Source organism: Geotrypetes seraphini, chromosome 2, assembly GCF_902459505.1.
Source record: "Geotrypetes seraphini chromosome 2, aGeoSer1.1, whole genome shotgun sequence".
Taxonomy (NCBI): domain Eukaryota; kingdom Metazoa; phylum Chordata; class Amphibia; order Gymnophiona; family Dermophiidae; genus Geotrypetes; species Geotrypetes seraphini.
In genome coordinates, this window is record NC_047085.1 from 248,733,711 (window position 1) to 248,754,075 (window position 20,365).

The following is a 20,365-nucleotide window of genomic DNA, read 5'->3' on the forward strand; positions in this document are numbered from 1 at the left end:
TCAACTTTTCTGGTTTCTGTAAACATTTCTTCATCTGTCTGTTCATTCTATCCTGGACAGTAGTACAGCTTTATCTTTATATTCCTTCCCTTCACACATGGAATTTCTATCCATAAAGATTCTAAGCTACTAGCTTTCATGTAGAATGTTTATTGTTTGACTCAATTCCTTCTTTTAATATATAGCGCAATCCCCCTCCAATTTGCTCTACTCTATCATTGCAATATAATTTGTACCTGATAACACAATGTCCCACTGATTGTATCCTTCCATCAGGCCTCCGAGATAATAATAATAATAATAACTTTATTTCTTCTATACCGCCATAATTTTATGACTTCTAGGCGGTTCACAGTGAAGAGAGCTGGACAGTCAGCGAATTACAGAATACAAATGGCGAGGATGATACAGTACAGTCAGTGAATTACAGATTACAATTAGTAAAATACAATACGATGCAATACAGTTAGTACAATACACGTATTTCTCAAGTTATCAGCATGGAGTTAATCGTTTAGATCTGGTAATTATCTCCCATCTTATTTTTCAGGCTTCTAGCATTTGTATACAGACACTTCAAATTGTGTTTTTTCCCTGCATCTACAGTCTGCTTTGATGCTGATGGGGATAATTTGCATTCTTTACTCTGTTCTCCCCTTAAACATTCATGGCTTCCTTTCACCATTGATGAAACCTCTCTGGGAGTCCCTAAATATCCTTTTTCAGTAGTTTCCTTCAAAGATACTGGCGTACCAAACCATGCGCTCCAGGGTGACTGTCTGCTTTTCCCCTCATTTTAGTTTAAATGCTGCTCTGTTTCCTTTTTAAATGTTAGTGCCAGCAGGCTGGTTCCATCCCAGTTAAGATAGAGTTATCCTTTCAGAATAGGCTCCCCCTTTTCCAGAATGTTGCCTAGCTCCTAACAAATCTAAATGCTTTATCTCTGCACCACGTCTCAGCCATGCATTGAAACTTCAGAGCTCTGCCTGCCTCTTGGGTCCTGCACACGGAACGGGGAGCAGTTCTGAAAATGCTACCTCGAAAGTTCTAAATTTTATCTTTCTACCTAAGAGCCTAAATTTGACTTCCAGAACCTCCCTCCCACATTTTCCTATGCCATTGGTACCAAGACTGCAGGCTATTCCCCAGCACTATCTAAAATCCTATCAAGATGATGTGTGAGATCCGCCATCTTCGCACCAGGTAGGTAAGTGACCAGGAGATCTTCAGCTATCTACATGCCTAATGATCAAATCACCAACTACAACAGCTGTCAACCCTTTCTTCCTGGGCAGAAGCCCCTCGAGACACATTCTTGGTGAGAGAGGATATTGCGTCCCCTGATGGGCAGGTCCTGGCTACAGGATTACGTCTTACTTCACCAGAAGAAAGAAAGTAGATAAGTGTGATTGCAGAATCTATGTTCAGCTTTATCAAGGTCAAAGAAATCTCACTGCAGTTTTATGTTTTGGCAAAAAAAAAAAAAAAAAAAAATTTTAGCAAGAATGAATTCCGTTCAAAATTTTTAAAAAAACCTCTGCTTTCTTCAGCAAAATCTAACAGCCAATACTGTTGCAATTTAGAAGAAGGCATAGCCATAGGGGGTGGGGGTGGGGTGAAGAAAAAGTGACCATTACAAAAAGTTAACATATTAAAGCTCTAAAGTGTAACTTTTAATGTAACCAGTCTATCAATAATTGATCTCAGAAATCTGGTAGCAAATGTGTGTAATATTATCTGGTCTTGATGAGCCAGAGACAAAGTACACACATGCCTTTAACTCCATTAGAATTCAGCCCTTTAATATGTACAATAGTGAAAAGAAAATTATTTTCTAATAACACCAGTGTTAGAATAAAGCAATTAATGACACAATCATAAGTGTCACCTATCGCTTCTTCTGGAAATGCCAATATAGATTTCAAACAAAGATTTGAGAACACAGTAATAAGAAAACCAAAAGGTACATGCACACAGCACTAAGGAATGCAGGAGTTAATATTTTACCTTCACGTTCCATTGCCAGGTGTGTTTCAGGGAATAGAAATGCAACTTTCACCCATAAGATTAAGAGTGAAAATGTTATCTAATATGACTGTCGCAGCATAATAAATTAAGGACTGATCATCCTTTCATCAGCTCAGCTGTGACAGGAAACTCTACTAAAGGGAGAATCCATTACAAAGTGAATTCAAAGAGGCAAGTGCCTTGCTCAGTGCTAGAGATTCCCAACATTACCTCGTGTTTCCTAAACCCTTATATATATTAGGGTGGCAAGTCAAATGCGTGCAAGACATATCCACGCGGACAATTTTGCGCAGACAACTGAGCGCTACGACATTTCAGCGCAAGGCAATTGAGTGCAATGACAAATGAGCGCAAAGACAATTGAGCGCAAAGACAATTGAGCGCAGCACAAAATGGCAGAGCGCGCCAGATGTCCTACGCTCACTTGTCTTTGCGCTTAGACGTCTTGCGCTCACTTGTCTACGCATCTGACTATGAACCATATATTTGTATACAGGGATACATTATCTTAGGGCTCCTTTGGCGAAGGTGCGCACCGGATTATCGCGCGCTAGCTGAAAAACTACCGCTTGCTCAAGAGGAGGCAGTAGCGGCTAGCGCGCGGGGCATTTTAGCGCACGCTATTCCGCGCATTAGGGCCCTAATGCGCCTTCGTAAAAGGAGCCCTTAGCTTCAGATAGCAATGTTATAAAACTCACTACTGTAGAATTTAATAGCCAGCACCTAACTGGTCTTAGTTGTAAAGTATGCTAAGAAATCTGAATTCAATTCCCCAGCGATGCAGGTCCTGGTAAGCATTAAACAGAGCTACCAAGATTTTTCTGACCTTGAGAGAAAAAAAACAACAACTTTTAATGCGTTCAACCTCTAATGCACTTACCTTATGAGACATCTTCATTTCTGCTTTGGTTATCAGATGGGATCCCCCTTCCTTTTGTATTTCCCCTATATGGCTCTCTTTCCTATTTTATAATGTACTTCTTTACCTTAATCCTTTCGTTCCAGTAGGTCCTGTATGTTTTCATGTAAGTTACTCTATTTTACTATTTTTATTATATACATAAGAACATAAGAAGTTGCCTCCACTGGGTCAGACCAGAGGTCCATCATGCCCAGCGGTCCACTCCCGCGGCGGCCCATCAGGTCCATGACCTGTGAAGTGGTTCCTGACCATTTTTATAACCTACCTCTGGTTCTATCTGTACCCCTCAATCCCCTTATCTTTTAGGAACCTATCCAAACCTTCCTTGAACCCCTGTACTGTGCTCTGGCCTATCAAACTTCTGGAAGAGCATTCCATGCGTCTACCACCCTCTGGGTAAAAAAGTACTTCCTAGCATTTGTTCTAAATCTGTCCCCTTTCAATTTCTCCGAGTGACCCCCTAGTGCTTGTGGTTCCCCACAGTTTGAAGAATCTGTCCTTATCCACTTTCTCAATGCCCTTCAGGATTTTGAAGGTTTCTATCATGTCCCCTCTAAGTCTCCTCTTCGAGGGGACATGATACAAACCGTTTAGAAGACTGATAAGTGGTATATCAAATTTTAATTAAACCTGAAGCTTTTGTTGTGCTTATAATGTGGCTATAAGCACATCCTGCTACAGATGCTACATCCACTTGAAACCAGCAATAAAACTAAAATCATAAGACAAATGGTCTAGCAGCCATGTTACTCCACTCAAAGATAATGGGCTCCTTTTATCAAGCCGTGCTAGCAAGGTTAACACGCACGACGTTTCATCAAGCGCTAACCTCCGCGCTGGCCAAAAAACTACCGCCTGCTCAAGGGAGGCGGCAGCAGCTAGCGCGGCCAGCGGTTTAACGCACGCTATTACGCGCGTTAAACCGCTAGCGCGGCTTGATAAAAGGAGCCCAATATGTAGAAATAAAAAGAAATAAAACAAAAAGAATCCAAGTGATACCTTTTTATTGGACTAACAAGAGCATGGGTAGATTAAGCTTTCAAAGGTAATCCTTCTGCTTCACATCTCTGATCTGAAGAAGGATTACCTTCAAAAATTAATCTAACCATGCTCCGATAAAAAAAAGGTATCACTAAAATCAATCAGGGACTCTTCAAAATCACCTAATCGCTAGAAAACAACAGTTTACAACTTAATCCTGATAAATCTAGAGCAGGGGTGCCCAACATGTCGATCGCGATCGACAGGTCGCTCGCTCAGGCGATCCCAGTCGATCGCAGAGTGGGTTCCCTTCTTCCCTTCTCTTTTTTCCCCTCCTGACTGGCCTGCTCCTGAATTCTGCTGCTGCTTCCGCTGCTCAACATTTAAAAAAAAAAAAAAAAAAACCGGCTTGGAGAATTTATGCTCCGGGGGCTAACGTGTGCTTGTACCGCTTCCCTTCTCTTCCCTCTGAAACCGGAAGTTATGTCCGGGGGGAGGTGGAGGGGAGAGAAGGGAAGCCGGCACGCACATGTTAGAGCCCCATTCGCGGGCTAAAGCGGGAGACAGGTCAGTGAAGCTTGCGATTTGCTCTTCTTGCTGCCAGGTCCTGCCTACTTTCTGTTTCCTCAAAGGCAGGACCCTGCAGCATTTCTCCCAATAGGTCGATCTTGGGCCGATCAGCCTTCCTCTCCCCAACGTCAATTCTGCCGTCGGAGAGGAAGTTCTGGCCAGCGGAACTTCCTCTCCGACGGCAAAATTGACATCGGGGAGAGGAATGCTGGTGGGCCCGAAGCAAGGAGAGGTTGGCCGGCGGCGGGCGGCTTTGGGGGCCTGTTATCCGATGGCAGCAGCAGTGGCAGTGGCTTGGGGGAGGGCAGGGAGGGAGAAAGAGGGCAGGCAGGGAGACAGAAGGAAAGAAGAGAATCAGAAAAAAAGAAAGGGGGCATGAAGAGAGAAAGAAAGAGAGGGCAGGGAGAGAAGAAGAAAACGTTGGAGGGGGGGAAATGCGGTCAGGAGGAGAGGAAGCATACAGGCTAAAAGAAGGGAAGAAAGATTGGATGCACAGTCAGAAGAAGAAAGTGCAACCAGAGACTCGTGAAATCACCAGACAAGGTAGGAAAAATTATTTTATTTTAAATTTAGTGATCAAAATGTGTCTGAATTTATATCTGCTCTCTATATTTTACAATATGGTCCCCTTTAACTAAACCGCAATAGAGGTTTTTAGCGCAGGGAGCCTATGAACGTCGAGAGCAGCGCTGGGCATTCAGCGCAGCTCCCTGCGCTAAAAACTGCTATCGTGGTTTAGTAAAAAGGGAGGGGGGTGGGTATTTGTCTATTTTTGTATGGTTGTTACTGAGGTGACAGTGCATAGAGTCATCTGCTTTGACCTCTTTGAAAAAACCCCGGAATAGGAATGATAATTAACAATTCTATGCGTACAGTGTGCGCTGTGTTTTTTTTAAATTTTATTGTTGGTAGATCATTTTGACTTGGTCATTTTAAACGTAGCTCGCAAGCCCAAAAAGTGTGGGCACCCCTGATCTAGAGCACTTCTTCTATTAATGGTTCTCAAGACATCACTTTGCCGATAATCCTCTCAAATAAGTTTCTTCAGTTCTCACCAACTTTAAAATTATTAGCATAATTTTTGACAGCAAACTCATTTACCAAACACAAATCTCCTCCATTGTTCAATGTACATTCTATAAATTAGCAAGCGGTGAGGAGTGTGTAGCCACTGTGCTTAGTGCTCATGCTCCACTGTGCGGGTTTTTCCTGCTTCCACATCTCAGCACTACTGCAAGAATCATTTTGAATATCACGTTTTCAGATAAATGATGATATTTTGATTTAGTACAAAGGACTGTGATAATTAGTAGTGTATTTCCATTATCTTGGAGTTTTTGACCAAGGATGTGTCTGCCGGTCTCAAAGTTGGTATTTGGAGATTGGCTTGACTATATGGGAAGTTTTTTTGGTTACCCCTATTAGACACAGGTCTTTTCTCCATTTTGATGTATTGATGTATGAATGTTTGTAGTGCTGGATATAATTGGATGTTGTTTGGTGATATACATTCTATAAATTATACATGATTCATTCCATCTCACATCTTCTACACTTGTCATCACTCAACATTCTAATTCATTCCTTAGTAGTCTCACACATTGACTACTGTAACCTGTCTAGCAAGGTATACAGCAGAAAGATCGCCAACATTTACAGATAATTCAAAATACAGTGATTAAATTAATTTCAGGGAAGAAAATATTTGATCACTAGTGTTTAAGCCCGTTACATTAACAGGTACTAGAATATATATATATGTCTGTCTGTCTTTCTGTCTCTCTCCTTGCCCCTGTCTCTTTCTTGCTTTTTTTCTGTCTCTCTCCCTCCCACTGTCTATCTTTCTTTCTTTCTATCTCTCTCCCTCCCGATGTCTGTCTGTCTTTCTGTCTGTCTCTCTCCCTGGCTCCCTGTCTGTCTTTCTTCTGTCTGTCTCTCTCCCTGGCTCCCTGTCTGTCTGTCTCTCCCTGCCCCCTGTCTGTCTTTCTTTCTGTCTCTCTCTCTCCCTGGCCCTCTGGTCTGTCTGTCTTTCTGTCTTTCTCCCTGCCCGCTGTCTTTCTGTGTGTCTGTCTTTTGTTCTCGTGCGCTGAGATGCTTCAGCTCCAGCCCCCTCTCCCACCTACCCTTAAATCACTCCTTTTTCTTCCTTCCCAGCCTGAACAACCACCAACCACAGTCCGGATGCTGAGCGTTGGTATGCCTGCTTCCATTATTTTTGTGCTCTCCTTGGTCCTGTTAGATGGAGTGAGGGCAGGAGGGGGGAGTCACCGCCATGGTCACAGCCTCCGTGCTTAAAGTGCCTCCACATGCGCAGTAGAAGAAGCCAACATCGCCGAGGGAGGGCGATGGGGAAACTGCAACTGGCTCCTTCTACTGTGCATGTGTGGCATGGAAGCATGGACCACAGACACAGGGATCACAAAGATTGAAGTGTGCATGCGCGCTAAGGGTTTTATTACAGCGGATGTCACTCCACTCTTAAAATCGGCCCACTGGTTACCAGTTAAACATCAGTTAACTTTCAAAAAATTCTGCTACTGGTATTTAAAACCTGTCAGTCAAGATCACCACTCTACTTGGATCATGTATTATAACACTATTACTGAAGCTCATGCAAACTGCTCTGAATTAACACCCCATTCATTAGTAGTGGGATAGAAGCTTCCAATAAACAATCTACTGACTCCATATCTGCCAGGCAGAAATCTTCATTCTCAAAATCAAAACCTACTTATCATGCCAATCTTCAGACATATTACTTATGAAGGGATTCGCAACAGCATCTTCTCTTGTTGCAGGTTTCCGGGTCTCGCTGCATCTTTGTCAGGTAGAAACAAGACGTTTCAGCCACCATGCTGTGGCTTTCTTCAGGGTATGCTCTGAAGTCTGCAGTGTGACTTTGTAAATAGTGAGTTCACTGACCTGATTGGGTACAGGGCAGTCCACCAATTTGAATTTTGACAGGAAAGTCAGTTGATCAGAAATTTGAATTTTGTTGTGAAAGTCCATAGTGGAAAAGTCTCTGGAAGGTTTAAAGATGTTCTCCCCGTGGAGCTGGGTTAGATGTTCTCTCAGGGTTTCTGCAGCTGGCATTGTGCATATTGCAGGTTTCCAAGTCTCGTTACATCATTGTCAGGTAGAAACCGATGCACCAGGGAGGGGCCTAAGGCCCTGATTGGCCTGGATACCTTAAGCCCCTCCTATGGTGGTCAAAAAATGTTAGAATATTTTGTGCTAGCTGGATGATGGCCAGCACTGAATATCCAGATAAGGCAGACAGTGCCAGAAACTCAACAGATTAGGGCAATATTCAGTTTACAATCCAGATAACTAAAGACAACTTTTTATCTGTCCTAAATTACCTGGTAGTAAACCGAATACTATTAATATCCGGATAAATTCCAGGACTTTCAGACCATGGCTCTACCCATGCTCCTTCCCAACACTTTCTACATAGTACCAAGGTGATCCGTAAGTGTATTCAGTGGCAGATAATGTTATCTAGATAAACATTAAGGGGCTTATTTTCAAAAGAGAAAAATGTCCAAAAAGTGGAATAAGATGGCAGACGGACATTTTTCTCACCAAACCATCCAAATCACTATTTTATAAGCTGTTTTCTAGATGGATTTCTATGTTGTTCATCTGCAGTTTGTCTAAATCTCAAGGGAGCATGTTAGAAGCATGGCATTGACTGCACCAGGGCGGACTTACGACTTAGAGATTTTTCTGCAATAATCTAACATTTTAGAAAACGCCCAGGGCACAGTTTGGATGTATGGGGCTAGAGCAGGGGTGGGCAACTCCGATCCTCGAAGGCCGGCATCCAGTTGGGTTTTCAGGATTTCCCCAGTGAATATGAATAAAATCTATTTGAATGCACTGCTTTCAATGCATATTCATTGGAGAAATCCTGAAAACCTGACTGGATTCTGGCCCTCGAGGACTGGAGTTGCCCACCCCTGGGCTAGACCTTCATAGTTTATTAAAATTTGATTACACGCTACTCATAAAATTCAAAGCATTGTACATTAAAATAGCACATGAGTAAAAAAGGGTAAGTTACACCAAATAACAGACAAGACCTAACGGTCTCCAAACAAATTCGACAAAGGGTAGGATAGCAAAACAAGAGGAAAGAGGGGGGAACTACAGTTTTGTAAAGAAAAGTGAATAAGTGAATAAGCCAACCACATAAGTGTGTGTAGGGGAGGGGTTGTTTTGTTTAATAAAGCTTCCACTAGATAGTCTTACAAATGTAACTTTAAGTGGATAAGCATCTGTTTAAAGTTAGATGTGAATTTCACTGAAAATACACCTAACTTTAAACAGATAAGTTACCTCCCCCTTTTAGTAAGCTGCGGTAGAGGTTTCTACCAAGGCCCAGGGTGCTAAATGTTCAGACGCTCATAGGAGTGGCATCGGAGCATTTAGCGCTCCAGCCCACAGTAGAAATTTCTACCATGGCTTAGTAAAGGGGGGGGGGGGTATTTTTTTTAAGTTGGATGGCAACGATTGACCCTCCTTATGTTTTGAGTAAAAATGAATCCTTGAATGTAAGTGAAGGCGAGCTGGCACATCTGCGCTAGAAGGAATAATAGTTATGGACTCATATTGGCACAGAAGCATCAAAATTATCCAGCGGAAACAATATCATCCTCAGTCTATAAAACATCATTTTTCCCAAAAAAACTAGTCTAGATTCTAGCTGACTACCCTTGTCTGTTAATGCCTGTCATATCTTATGAAATGGTTAATAAAAAATAAAGGAAAATCTGTCTGAGAGAAGACAGAGCTGCTGAGGGAGAAGCAATACTCACAGAATTTAGAAAAGTTCAGCTCCCAATAGGGTCTAAACTTTTCACCAACGTTTATATTTCTGCCTCTGTAAATACTTAAACTTTGCTAGAAAGGCAGCCTCCATAGGAAAACTGAAAATCAGGCCCTTCCTCACTACTTCCCTTGGCCTTGTTATTCTGAATTCCTTAGGATGTGGCTAGAAACACCAAAGGGCAGGGGAAAGGGCTGAGGGCGGGACTCCCACAATATGCTTACATCTATTATTTACCGTATTTTATTACACCTGTTGAGGAGGAAAAACCAAGAAAAAAAATTTGGTTCAGAATTTTTTTCTTCTTGGTTTTTCCTCCTCTACACATGGATGTGTTTGGTGCTGGGAAGCCCATAGCCCAAAGCCCGAAACAACCCGAAGAAGCAGCCTGCAGCCCAAAGCCGCCCGAAGAAGCAGCCTACAGCCTGAAGCCGCCCGAAGCCCCCACCTCCCAAGTACCTTTTTTAAGTAGCGGTGGTCCAACATGGTCTCCTGCTGGATAGCTGCCTTTCTCTGCAGAGTGATGCATAACGCAGGAGCGCGACCTTTGCGCTTCCTGCCTGTTCTCGTGCCACTCTGTGATTGGCTGCAGCCAGTAACTGACTGCAGCCAATCATAGAGCGGCGCGGGACCAGGCAGGAAGTGCAAAGGTTGCTCTCCTGCATTGTGCGTCACTCTGCAAAGAGGTAGCCGTCCAGCAGGAGACCGCACTGGACCACTGCCACTTAAAAAGGTACCGGGGGGCACGCGGTGTATTCAGTCCATATGATGCACCCCCTTTTCCACCCCCTTTTTAGGGGTGGAAAAAGTGCATCTCATGGTCTGAAAAATATGGTATATTATATCCTCAGCAAGATACTATACTATCAGGCCTCATCACAGTAAATCAACATTTCCTTCTCCTCTACAAGAGTTTAATGAAACATATTGTCTCATAATCCACAATGTCTGTATAGTTCAGAGCAAGAAATATAGGCTGTGGAATCGGGTCATGGCCTGTCCAATATATTATCAGCCATCAGAGAGCTTAAGGAGCAGGGCAAAAGATTGGTTTGTTTGGCCCCTCCAACCAAAAAGGTATTCTTATAACCTTTGCAGGAAAGCTTCAGATAATTCAGAAGTACTCACGTCTAATCTTTTGCAGACTTTGAGAACACGAAGTACGTTCTTGCATACATTATCCAAGGATGTATTTCCTTCGACACAGGTAATACCCAGGACTTCTACATTGGGAGCAGCCAAAGCCATCATAATTGCCTGAGCATCATCCGTTCCACAGTCACAATCAATTAAAAGCAGCTTTTTCTCAAGGGAGGCCATTTCTGACAAAAAAAAAAAGAAGAAAAAAATGTATTTACAAATATCTCAGAATGATTAAAGATTGGATTGGATTTATATTTATTTCTCATATTTTGACATACCACACATCGGCACAGTCATCTGAGTGGTTTACGATTGGTTCACAATCCAAAAAGGTATTCTAAGTATTATTCCTATTGTTCTGGTGGGCTCACAATCTAGCTATGGGATTTTGGGCAATGGAGGGTTAAGTAACTTGCCTAGGTCACAAGGAGCAGCACTGGGCTCAAACCTACAACGTCAGGGTGCTGAGGTAGCAGCTCTAACCACTAGGCCACTCCTACCTACAGTATTTCCATAAGTATTAAGCAGTGTACAGTGAAAACTAAGGTGCGCTAATCGCTAACGCGCGATTCAGAATGGTCATAAAGCACAGTTACTTACCGTAACAGGTGTTATCCAGGGACAGCAGGCAGATATTCTTAACGTATGGGTGACGTCACTGACGGAGCCCCGGTACGGACCTTTTTAAATAGAAAGTTCTAGTTGGCCGCACCGCGCATGCGCGGGTGCCTTCCCGCCCGACGGAGGAGTGCGTGGTCTCCAGTTAAGATAAGCCAGCTAAGAAGCCAACCCGGGGAGGTGGGTGGGTCGTAAGAATATCTGCCTGCTGTCCCTGGATAACACCTGTTACGGTAAGTAACTGTGCTTTATCCCAGGACAAGCAGGCAGCATATTCTTAACGTATGGGTGACCTCCAAGCTAACAGAGAGGGAGGGGGGATGGTTGGCCATTAGGAAAATAAATTTTGTAACACAGATTGGCCGAAGTGTCCATCCCGTCTGGAGAAGGTATCCAGACAGTAGTGAGTAGTGAACGTGTGAACTGAAGACCAAGTGGCCGCCTTGCAGATTTCCTCAATAGGTGTGGAACGGAGGAAAGCCACAGAAGCAGCCATAGCTCTGACCCTATGGGCCGTGACAGGTCCTTCCAGGGACAGGCCGGCCCGAGCATAACAGAACGCAATACAGGCAGCAAGCCAATTGGACAGCGTTCGTTTAGAGACAGGACGACCCAGACGGTTGGGATCGAAGGTCAGAAAAAGTTGAGGAGAGGAACGGTGAGCCCTGGTACGGTCAAGGTAGTAAGCAAGGGCACGTTTACAATCCAGTGTGTGTAACGCCTGTTCTCCAGGATGAGAATGGGGTTTTGGGAAGAAGACAGGCAATACAATAGATTGGTTGAGGTGAAAAGCTGAAACCACCTTGGGAAGGAATTTAGGATGGGTACGCAGAACCACCTTGTCATGGTGAAAAACTGTGAATGGTGGATCGGCGACCAGTGCATGCAGTTCACTGACCCTCCTGGCAGAGGTGATGGCAATGAGGAAAAGCACCTTCCATGTGAGAAGTTTGAGCGAAGTAGTAGCAAGAGGCTCAAAGGGAGGTTTCATGAGGGCTGACAAAACCACATTTAGGTCCCAGACGACAGGAGGAGGCTGTAGAGGTGGTTTGATGTTGAAGAGGCCTCTCATGAACCGGGAAACCAGAGGGTGAGCCGTGAGAGGTTTTCCGAGGATAGGCTCATGAAAAGCAGTGATGGCACTGAGGTGGACTCTGATTGAGGTAGACTTGAGACCAGCATCGGACAGAGAGAGCAGATAGTCCAGAATGGTCTCTACCGCCAATGAGGTGGGATTGTGATGATGCAGGAGGCACCAAGAGGAAAACCGGGTCCACTTCTGATGGTAACATTGGAGCGTGGAGGGTTTCCTGGAGGCATCCAAAATGCGACGGACAGGCTGAGACAGGGTATCTGGAGAGGTCAGCCCGAGAGAAACCAAGCAGTCAGGTGGAGGGAAGACAGATTGGGGTGCAGTAGAGACTGATGCTGCTGTGTAAGCAGAGTAGGAAACACAGGAAGAGGAATGGGCTCCCTGGAGCTGAGCTGGAGCAGGAGGGAGAACCAGTGCTGTCGGGGCCACCGGGGGGCGATGAGAATCATGGTGGCCCTGTCCTTGCGGAGCTTGAACAAGGTCCGCAACATCAGAGGGAGTGGAGGAAAGGCATAGAGGAACCGATCCGTCCAGTCGAGTAGGAATGCATCTGGGGCCAGACGATGTGGAGAGAAGAGTCTGGAACAGAACTGGGGCAGCTGATGGTTGTGAGGAGCTGCAAATAGGTCCACTTGCGGGGTGCCCCAGCGAGCAAAGATGGAGTGGAGAGTAGGAGGGTCCAGGGTCCACTCGTGAGGTTGCAGGATGCGGCTGAGCTGGTCGGCCAGGGAGTTCTGTTCGCCCTGGATATAGACAGCCTTGAGGGAAAGATTGTGGGCTGTGGCCCAGGTCCAGATTCGGAGGGCCTCCTGACAAAGGGGACGAGATCCGGTGCCGCCTTGCTTGTTGATGTAGTACATGGCGACTTGGTTGTCCGTGCACAGGAGAAGAACCTGAGGGTAGAGGAGATGCTGGAAAGCCTTGAGAGCATAAAACATGGCTCTGAGCTCCAGGAAGTTGATGTGATGTTGACGCTCCTGAGGGGTCCAAAGTCCCTGGGTGCGGAGATCGCCCAAGTGGGCCCCCCATGCATAGGGGGAAGCATCCGTGGTTATGACCATGGAATGAGGGGGTGGATGGAAGAGAAGTCCCCTGGAGAGATTTGAGGAGTTCAACCACCATTGAAGAGATTGCTGAAGAGACGATGTCACAGAGATGGGATGAGAAAGAAGATTCGTGGTCTGTGACCATTGGTTGGCAAGGGTCCATTGAGGTATCCTGAGGTGGAGTCGTGCCAGAGGAGTCACATGGACTGTCGAGGCCATGTGGCCTAGAAGGACCATCATCTGGCGAGCAGGGATGGATGGATGAAGGAGCACCTGCCGACAAAGGTGAAGTAGAGTCCGGTGCCGGTCGGCAGGAAGGAACGCCCTCATCTGATTGGTATCGAGAACTGCTCCGATGAACTGCAGGCGCTGCGTAGGAAGCAGATGCGACTTGGGATAATTGATCTCGAACCCCAAGAGATGGAGGAAAGAGATGGTTTGATGAGTGGCTTGCAGCACAAGCGGAGATGTAGTCGCTTTCACCAACCAATCGTCCAAGTATGGGAACACTTGTAGGTTGTGGGACCTGAGAAAAGCCGCTACCACAATCAGGCACTTGGTGAACACCCTGGGTGATGATGCGAGACCAAAGGGCAGCACCTTGTACTGATAGTGGTGATTTTGTATCTGGAATCGGAGGTAGCGACGCGAAGCCTGATGGATTGGAATGTGAGTGTAGGCCTCCTTGAGGTCCAGGGAACATAGCCAGTCGTGTTGAGAAAGAAGAGGATAAAGCGTGGCCAGGGAGAGCATTCTGAACTTTTCCTTGACCAAACACTTGTTGAGGTTCCTGAGGTCTAAGATGGGACGAAGATCTCCCGTTTTCTTGGGTACCAGGAAGTAGCGGGAGTAAAATCCCTGACCCCTTTGGTCTGGAGGAACTTCTTCGATGGCATTGAGGAGGAGGAGGGATTGGACCTCCCTGAGGAGGAGTGGAGTTTGGGAGGAGTGAGAAGCAGACTCTACGGGAGGATGGTCTAGAGGGAGAGTCTGGAACCTTAGTGAGTATCCGTGACGGATGATGTTGAGAACCCACAGGTCTGATGTGATGGCCTCCCAGCGTTGGAGAAAAATGGTGAGGCGGCCTCCGATCGGTTGAGGAAGAGGCAACGATGGTTGGAGACTGGCTATGCCCTGGAGAAAGGAGTCAAAAGGGCTGAGGAGGTTTTGTCTGAGGCGGAGGCTTGGTCGCCTGGTGAGACTGAGAACGAGCCTGAGTGTGTTGTTGTTGTTGACGAGGCCGGCGGGATTGCTGGTGAGGAGGATTCAGCGGCCTGGCAGAGAATCGACGTTGATAAGAGGACTGAGGCCTGTATGGTCGTGCAGGTGGAGTTTTCTTTTTAGGCTTAATGAGGGTGTCCCATCTGGTCTCATGAGCCGAAAGTTTTTGTGTTGTGGTATCAAGAGACTCCCCAAAAAGTTCGTCACCAAGACAGGGCGCGTTGGCGAGACGGTCCTGGTGGTTCACATCAAGGTCAGACACCCTCAGCCAGGCTAGGCGTCGCATGGCCACAGCCAGTGCGGAGGCTCGTGAAGTAAGCTCGAAGGAATCGTAAATCGAGCGCACCATAAATTTTCTGAGCTGAAGGAGGTTGGAAATCTGCTGTTGGAAGAGCGGGACCTTACGCTCAGGTACATATTTTTCTAGAGCAGAAAGTTGTTGGACCAGGTGTTTCATATAAAATGAAAAATGAAAGGTGTAATTGTTGGCTCTGTTAGCCAGCATGGCATTCTGGTACAGGCGCTTTCCAAATTTGTCCATTGTCTTTCCCTCTCTGCCAGGAGGGGTGGAGGCATAAACGCTGGTGCCCTGAGATTTTTTGAGAGTGGACTCTACAAGGAGGCTCTCATGGGGCAATTGGGGTTTGTCAAATCCCGGAATAGGGATGACCCGGTATAAACTGTCCAGTTTTTTAGGGGCACCTGGAACAGTAAGTGGAGTCTCCAAATTTTTATAAAATGTTTCCCGTAGGATATCATGTACAGGAAGTTTAAGAAACTCCTTGGGAGGTTGGTCGAAGTCCAAAGCTTCTAAAAAGGCCTGGGACTTCTTAGAGTCGGACTCAAGGGGGATGGAGAGAGCCGCGGACATCTCCCGAAGGAACTTCGTGAAGGAGGATTGCTCGGGCTTAGAAGTGGTTTCAGCCATGGAGGGTTCCTCATCTGTAGAAGAGGCATCCTCCTCGGTACCGAGTGGGGATTGCTCCCATAGGTCTGGGTCCCTGATAGCCGGCTCAGTATGGCGGGTTTTAGAAAGGGACTTGCCAGATCGCATGGATACGGTGCCGGGGGATGAAGACCGGCGTCGATCCCTGTCCCTGGAGGAATGGTGCCGATCCCGATCCCGAGACGACTGGCGTCGATCTGGGGCCTGGGAAGGGTCCTCTGCCGAGCAAGTCTGAAGTGCAGGCTGAGCAGATAAGACCGGCATGGATGTGTCCAACGGTACTGAGGGGGTGGATACCGGTGGAGCGGTGCGAGGCTCGGGCTGGACCGGTACCGGAAGGAGCGGTGCCAGTAAGGTTGGAAGGAGCTGTTGGAGTTGCTTCTGTAGCTGCTCCTGAAGCTTGTCCTGGAGGATGGCCGAGATTCGGTCTTCCAATGGGGGCACCGGTACCGCTTTAGATTTCTTCGGTACCATAGGTGCTGCTCGACGCTCCGGCGATGAGGAGGCCGATGACGAGGCACTCACCGTGATCGGAGCGGAGCGTTTACGGGATCGGCGGGACGTCGGAAGGACCGGGGTCACCGCTGTAACTGGAGGTCGCTCAAGGGAAGTGGAAGGCTTCTTAGCCGGCTTACCTGGCGCTATCGACCCCGAAGGAGGATCAGGCGGTGTCGATGTGGTCGGTGCCGATTTAGGCGGTGCCGTCGACGTCGGGGCCTGATCCATGGTAGAACCGGTACCGAAAAGAATATTTTGTTGTATTTGCCGGTTCTTAAGAGTGCGTTTCTTGAGAGTAGCACAGCGGGTGCAGGTGTCAGCCCGATGCTCTGGACCCAAACACTGAAGGCACCAGTTGTGTGGGTCAGTTAGAGAGATCGGGCGTGCACACCGCTGGCACTTCTTGAAGCCCGGTTGAGGGGGCATGAAGGGAAACACGGCCTCCGCGAAATCAAACCCGGAGGCTTGGATGATTACAACAGGCCCCGCCGGGGCCGGCTGCAAAAATAAAGAAAAAGACACGAAAAAGAATTTTTTTTTTTTTTTTTTTAGAAGAATGAAGTCGAAAGACAAAAATAGAACCAAAAGTGGATCAAAAATCGCGAGCGGGAAGGCAAAATGAGAGTTTTCAATGGCCGTTGAAAAGCACATGCGTCTTCTTCGCTCCGCGGAAACGAAGAAACTGGAGACCACGCACTCCTCCGTCGGGCGGGAAGGCACCCGCGCATGCGCGGTGCGGCCAACTAGAACTTTCTAGTTAAAAAGGTCCGTACCGGGGCTCCGTCGGTGACGTCACCCATACGTTAAGAATATGCTGCCTGCTTGTCCTGGGATAAAAGGATCATTATGTTCCTCTAAGCTGAGCGTGTGAGCAATCGCTCATACATTCTAGGAGTGTTGCTCACAGATTTTACTTGGTTGCTCACAAAAATACTTGCATATCTGGAAAATTGTTGGTTTTTAGAACTTGTTGCTCACATGAAAAAAAAAATGTGCACACACCCAGCCAATCCTTAGAGCAGGGGTGTCAAAGTCCCTCCTCGAGGGCCGCAATCCAGTCAGGTTTTCAGGATTTCCCCAATGAATATGAATGAGATCTATTAGCATACATTGAAAGCAGTGCATGCAAATAGATCTCTTGCATATTCATTGGGGAAATTCTGAAAACCCGACTGGATTGTGGCCCTTGAGGAGGGACTTTGACATCCCTGCCTTAGAGGGAGCATTAATCATTATGATTACAAAATACAAATGTACTTTATAATAGAAAGCTTATATTAAATAGCTAAATTATTCACAGTCAAATCAATTAATTGATCCATAATATTGCTGAAACAAAATTGTCTTAGTTAATATCTGAAAGAATGGATAGGAAAGGTCATTCTGAAAACTGTCAGAAAATTTCAAAGTGCAGGTCCAACAAAAGAAAAAAAACTCTGCTTCTGGTTGACAAAAGTTTAACTTCTTTACAGCCTGGTATCTGAAGCAGTTGGGTTTTTTTTTTTGTGGGGTGTTTTTTTGGGGGGAGGGTTTTTTTTTGTTTGTTATTTTTTAAGAGCGCAACAATCTAGAAGGAATCTATTTAGATAGTTTCTTGAACAAATATTCTGGTTGTCCCAAGTCCTAAATATTAGACATAATACTTTGAATTCTATATATTTAGAGACAGGTAGCTGTTGCAATCCATATAAAACTGGAGTAATATGCTCAGTGTTCTTAGCTCCCATTAAAAGCCTAGCAGTAGTATTCTGGTCCATTGAGCCTACCCATTCACATAATCCACTATCTCCTCCTCGCCCATGCTTTCTTGAATTCAGACACAGCCTGTGTCCACCACCTCTACTGGGAGACTATTCCAAGCATCTATCACCCTTTCTGTAAAAAAGTATTTCCTTAGATTATTACACGCATCTACCATCCTTTCTGTAAAAAAAGTATTTCCCTGAGCCTATCACCTCTTAATTTCATCCCATGCCCTTTCATTCCGGAGTTTCCTTTCAAATGAAAGAGACTTGCCTCATGCACCTTTATGTCACATAGGTATTTAAAAGTCTCTCTCATATCTCCCCTATCTCACCTTTCCTCCAAAATGTGAGGTTATTAATTTTGCGGATGACACCAAACTCTACAGCAGGGTTGAAACCACGGAAGACTGAAGATCTGCAAAGGGACCTAACAACACTAGAAGAATGGGCCAAAAAGTGGCAAATGAGCTTTAACGTAGGGAAATGCAAGGTCATGCATGTAGGGAAAAAGAACCCGATGTTCAGCTACAAAATGGGGGGATCACTGCTAGGGGTAAGTAACCTTGAAAGAGACCTGGGAGTGATGGTAGACACAACTTTGAAGGCGTCGGCACAGTGCGCCACAGCCTCAAGAAAAGCAAACAAAATGTTGGGTAACATTAAGAAGGGTATCACGACCAGGACGAAGGAAGTCATCCTGCCACTGTATCGTGCAATGGTGCGCCCACATCTGGAATACTGTGTCCAGTACTGGTCGCCGTACCTCAAGAAGGACATGGCGGTACTTGAGGGAGTCCAGAGAAGAGCAACTAAACTGATAAAGGGTATGGAAAACCTCTCATAAACTGACAGACTGAAAAAGCTGGGGCTGTTCTCCCTGGAAAAGCGGAGACTTAGAGGAGACATGTTAGAAACCTTCAAGATCCTGAAGGGTATAGAAAAGGTAGACAGGGACAGATTTTTCAGATTATGGGGAACCACAAGTACAAGGGGGCACTCGGAGAAATTAAAAGGGGACAGGTTTAGAACAAACGCCAGGAAGTTCTTTTTCAGCCAGAGGGTGGTGGATACATGGAACACGCTTCCGGAGGCTGTGATAGGCCGGAGCACGTTACAAGGCTTCAAAGAAGGTTTGGATAGGTTCCTAGAGGATAAAGGAATTGAGGGGTACAGATAGGAGTAGAGGTAGGTCATAGGGATAGTCAGGGACCACTGCTCAGGAAATGGGCCTGATGGGCCGCCGCAGGAGCGGACCGCTGGGCGAGATGGACCTCTGGTCTGCCTCAGCGGAGGCAACTTCTTATGTTCTTACCTCTGCTTGGTCTGAAGGCAGATGAAAAGAGTTCCATTAATACACGCTCTTGTGGTAGGAGATGAATATAGAATCCGGACTTTTTTGATGAATTGTTCAGAAAATCCGTACCAATGTAGAATTTTAAACAAGAATGGCCATTCTATTCTGTCAAAGGCCGCATCCAGTCCCATCGCTAGAAGTTCTTGATTCAATCGTTCAGATTGGGCAATGATGTTGGAAAAGGTTCTTGTATTGTCATTAGTGTACTGTCCAGATATGAAGCCACATTGTTCAGGAGCAGTTTGGTTATTACAGTTTGTAACCTACTCACCAGGAGTTTAGCAAATATTTTTGCATCAACATTTATTAGGGACAAAGGTCTATAATTAGATATAAAACGCGAGTCTTTGCCTGGTTTTGGTATGACAATTATTGTGGCCTCAGTAAAGGAACCCGATACATTACCAGATGTTATAAGGTGTTCTATAAATTGTAAGTAATAAGGGGCCAGAACATCTTGGAACTCTTTATAAAATTCGACCATCTGGACCTGGAGATTTCCTTATTGCCATGGAGTCTATGGTTTGAAACAATTCAAGCAAGGATAAAGGTAAATCCAATGTGGCAATATCCTTCTCGTCTACACTGGGATGAGGTAAACCGTCCAAAAAATCGGGAGTTAGTTGCGTCGGTCCCAAGTCAGAAGAATATAGGGTCTGATAGAAGTCTTTAAAAGCTTGAGAAATGTCAGATGTATCAGTAATCGTTACTCCATTTTCAAGCTGTATGTTAGAAATTGTGTTCCTTTCTTCCCTCTTCTTAAGATAATTAGCCAGCAGGTGGCCACATTTGTTATTTTCGGCGAAGTAAGATGCAGATTGCTGAAATATCGCATGTGAGGCTCGCTTACTTAGCAGATTGTTATACTGGAATCTAATTTTATTAAGTTGAATTAGAAGTTGAACGTCAGTTGGTGTTTGTTGATGTAAGTTCTCCAAATGCTTAATTTCGATTTCAAAGTTGTTAATTTCCTCTTTCAATTGTTTGTGTTTATTGGCTGTAAAATTGATGGTGATGCCACTTATAAATGCTTTAAAAGCATCCCAAAATCTTAATAGTGCACAAATATAACAATACTGAGATATCAATTAACATCAAGTGGCCACCTGAATTGTGAAATTCAACACACAAGTTCCTCAGAATGCCACACCATATACTCGTGTGGTAGCCGTCCTCATAGGAACATTATAGTGTGTATTTATATTGTTTTATAACGTTTCATAATACTTTATAAAGTGCAAGTGTTTAAACAAGTTATAATTTTCATTATTAAAGAATTGCTGCAATGGAAGTTACTTAGCTTGTGAAACTGGGTCTGCCTCAATCCCCACCGACGCGTTTCATGATTTCATCAGGGTCGGGGGTGGAG

At 45.4% G+C, this 20,365-nt stretch overlaps 1 protein-coding gene across 6 annotated transcripts in view; it reads right to left on the bottom strand.

Annotated features, from left to right (window-relative positions):
• Positions 1 to 20,365, bottom strand: part of LOC117353588 (pyrimidine-specific ribonucleoside hydrolase RihA-like) — an 88,762-nt gene that overhangs the window by 38,019 nt on the left and 30,378 nt on the right. For all 6 annotated transcript variants that reach the window (XM_033929709.1, XM_033929714.1, XM_033929710.1 and 3 more), the window contains one exon: positions 10,461 to 10,654. In XM_033929709.1, coding sequence (XP_033785600.1) covers positions 10,461 to 10,654 — 194 coding nt within the window. The remainder of the gene's footprint in view (positions 1 to 10,460; positions 10,655 to 20,365) is intronic.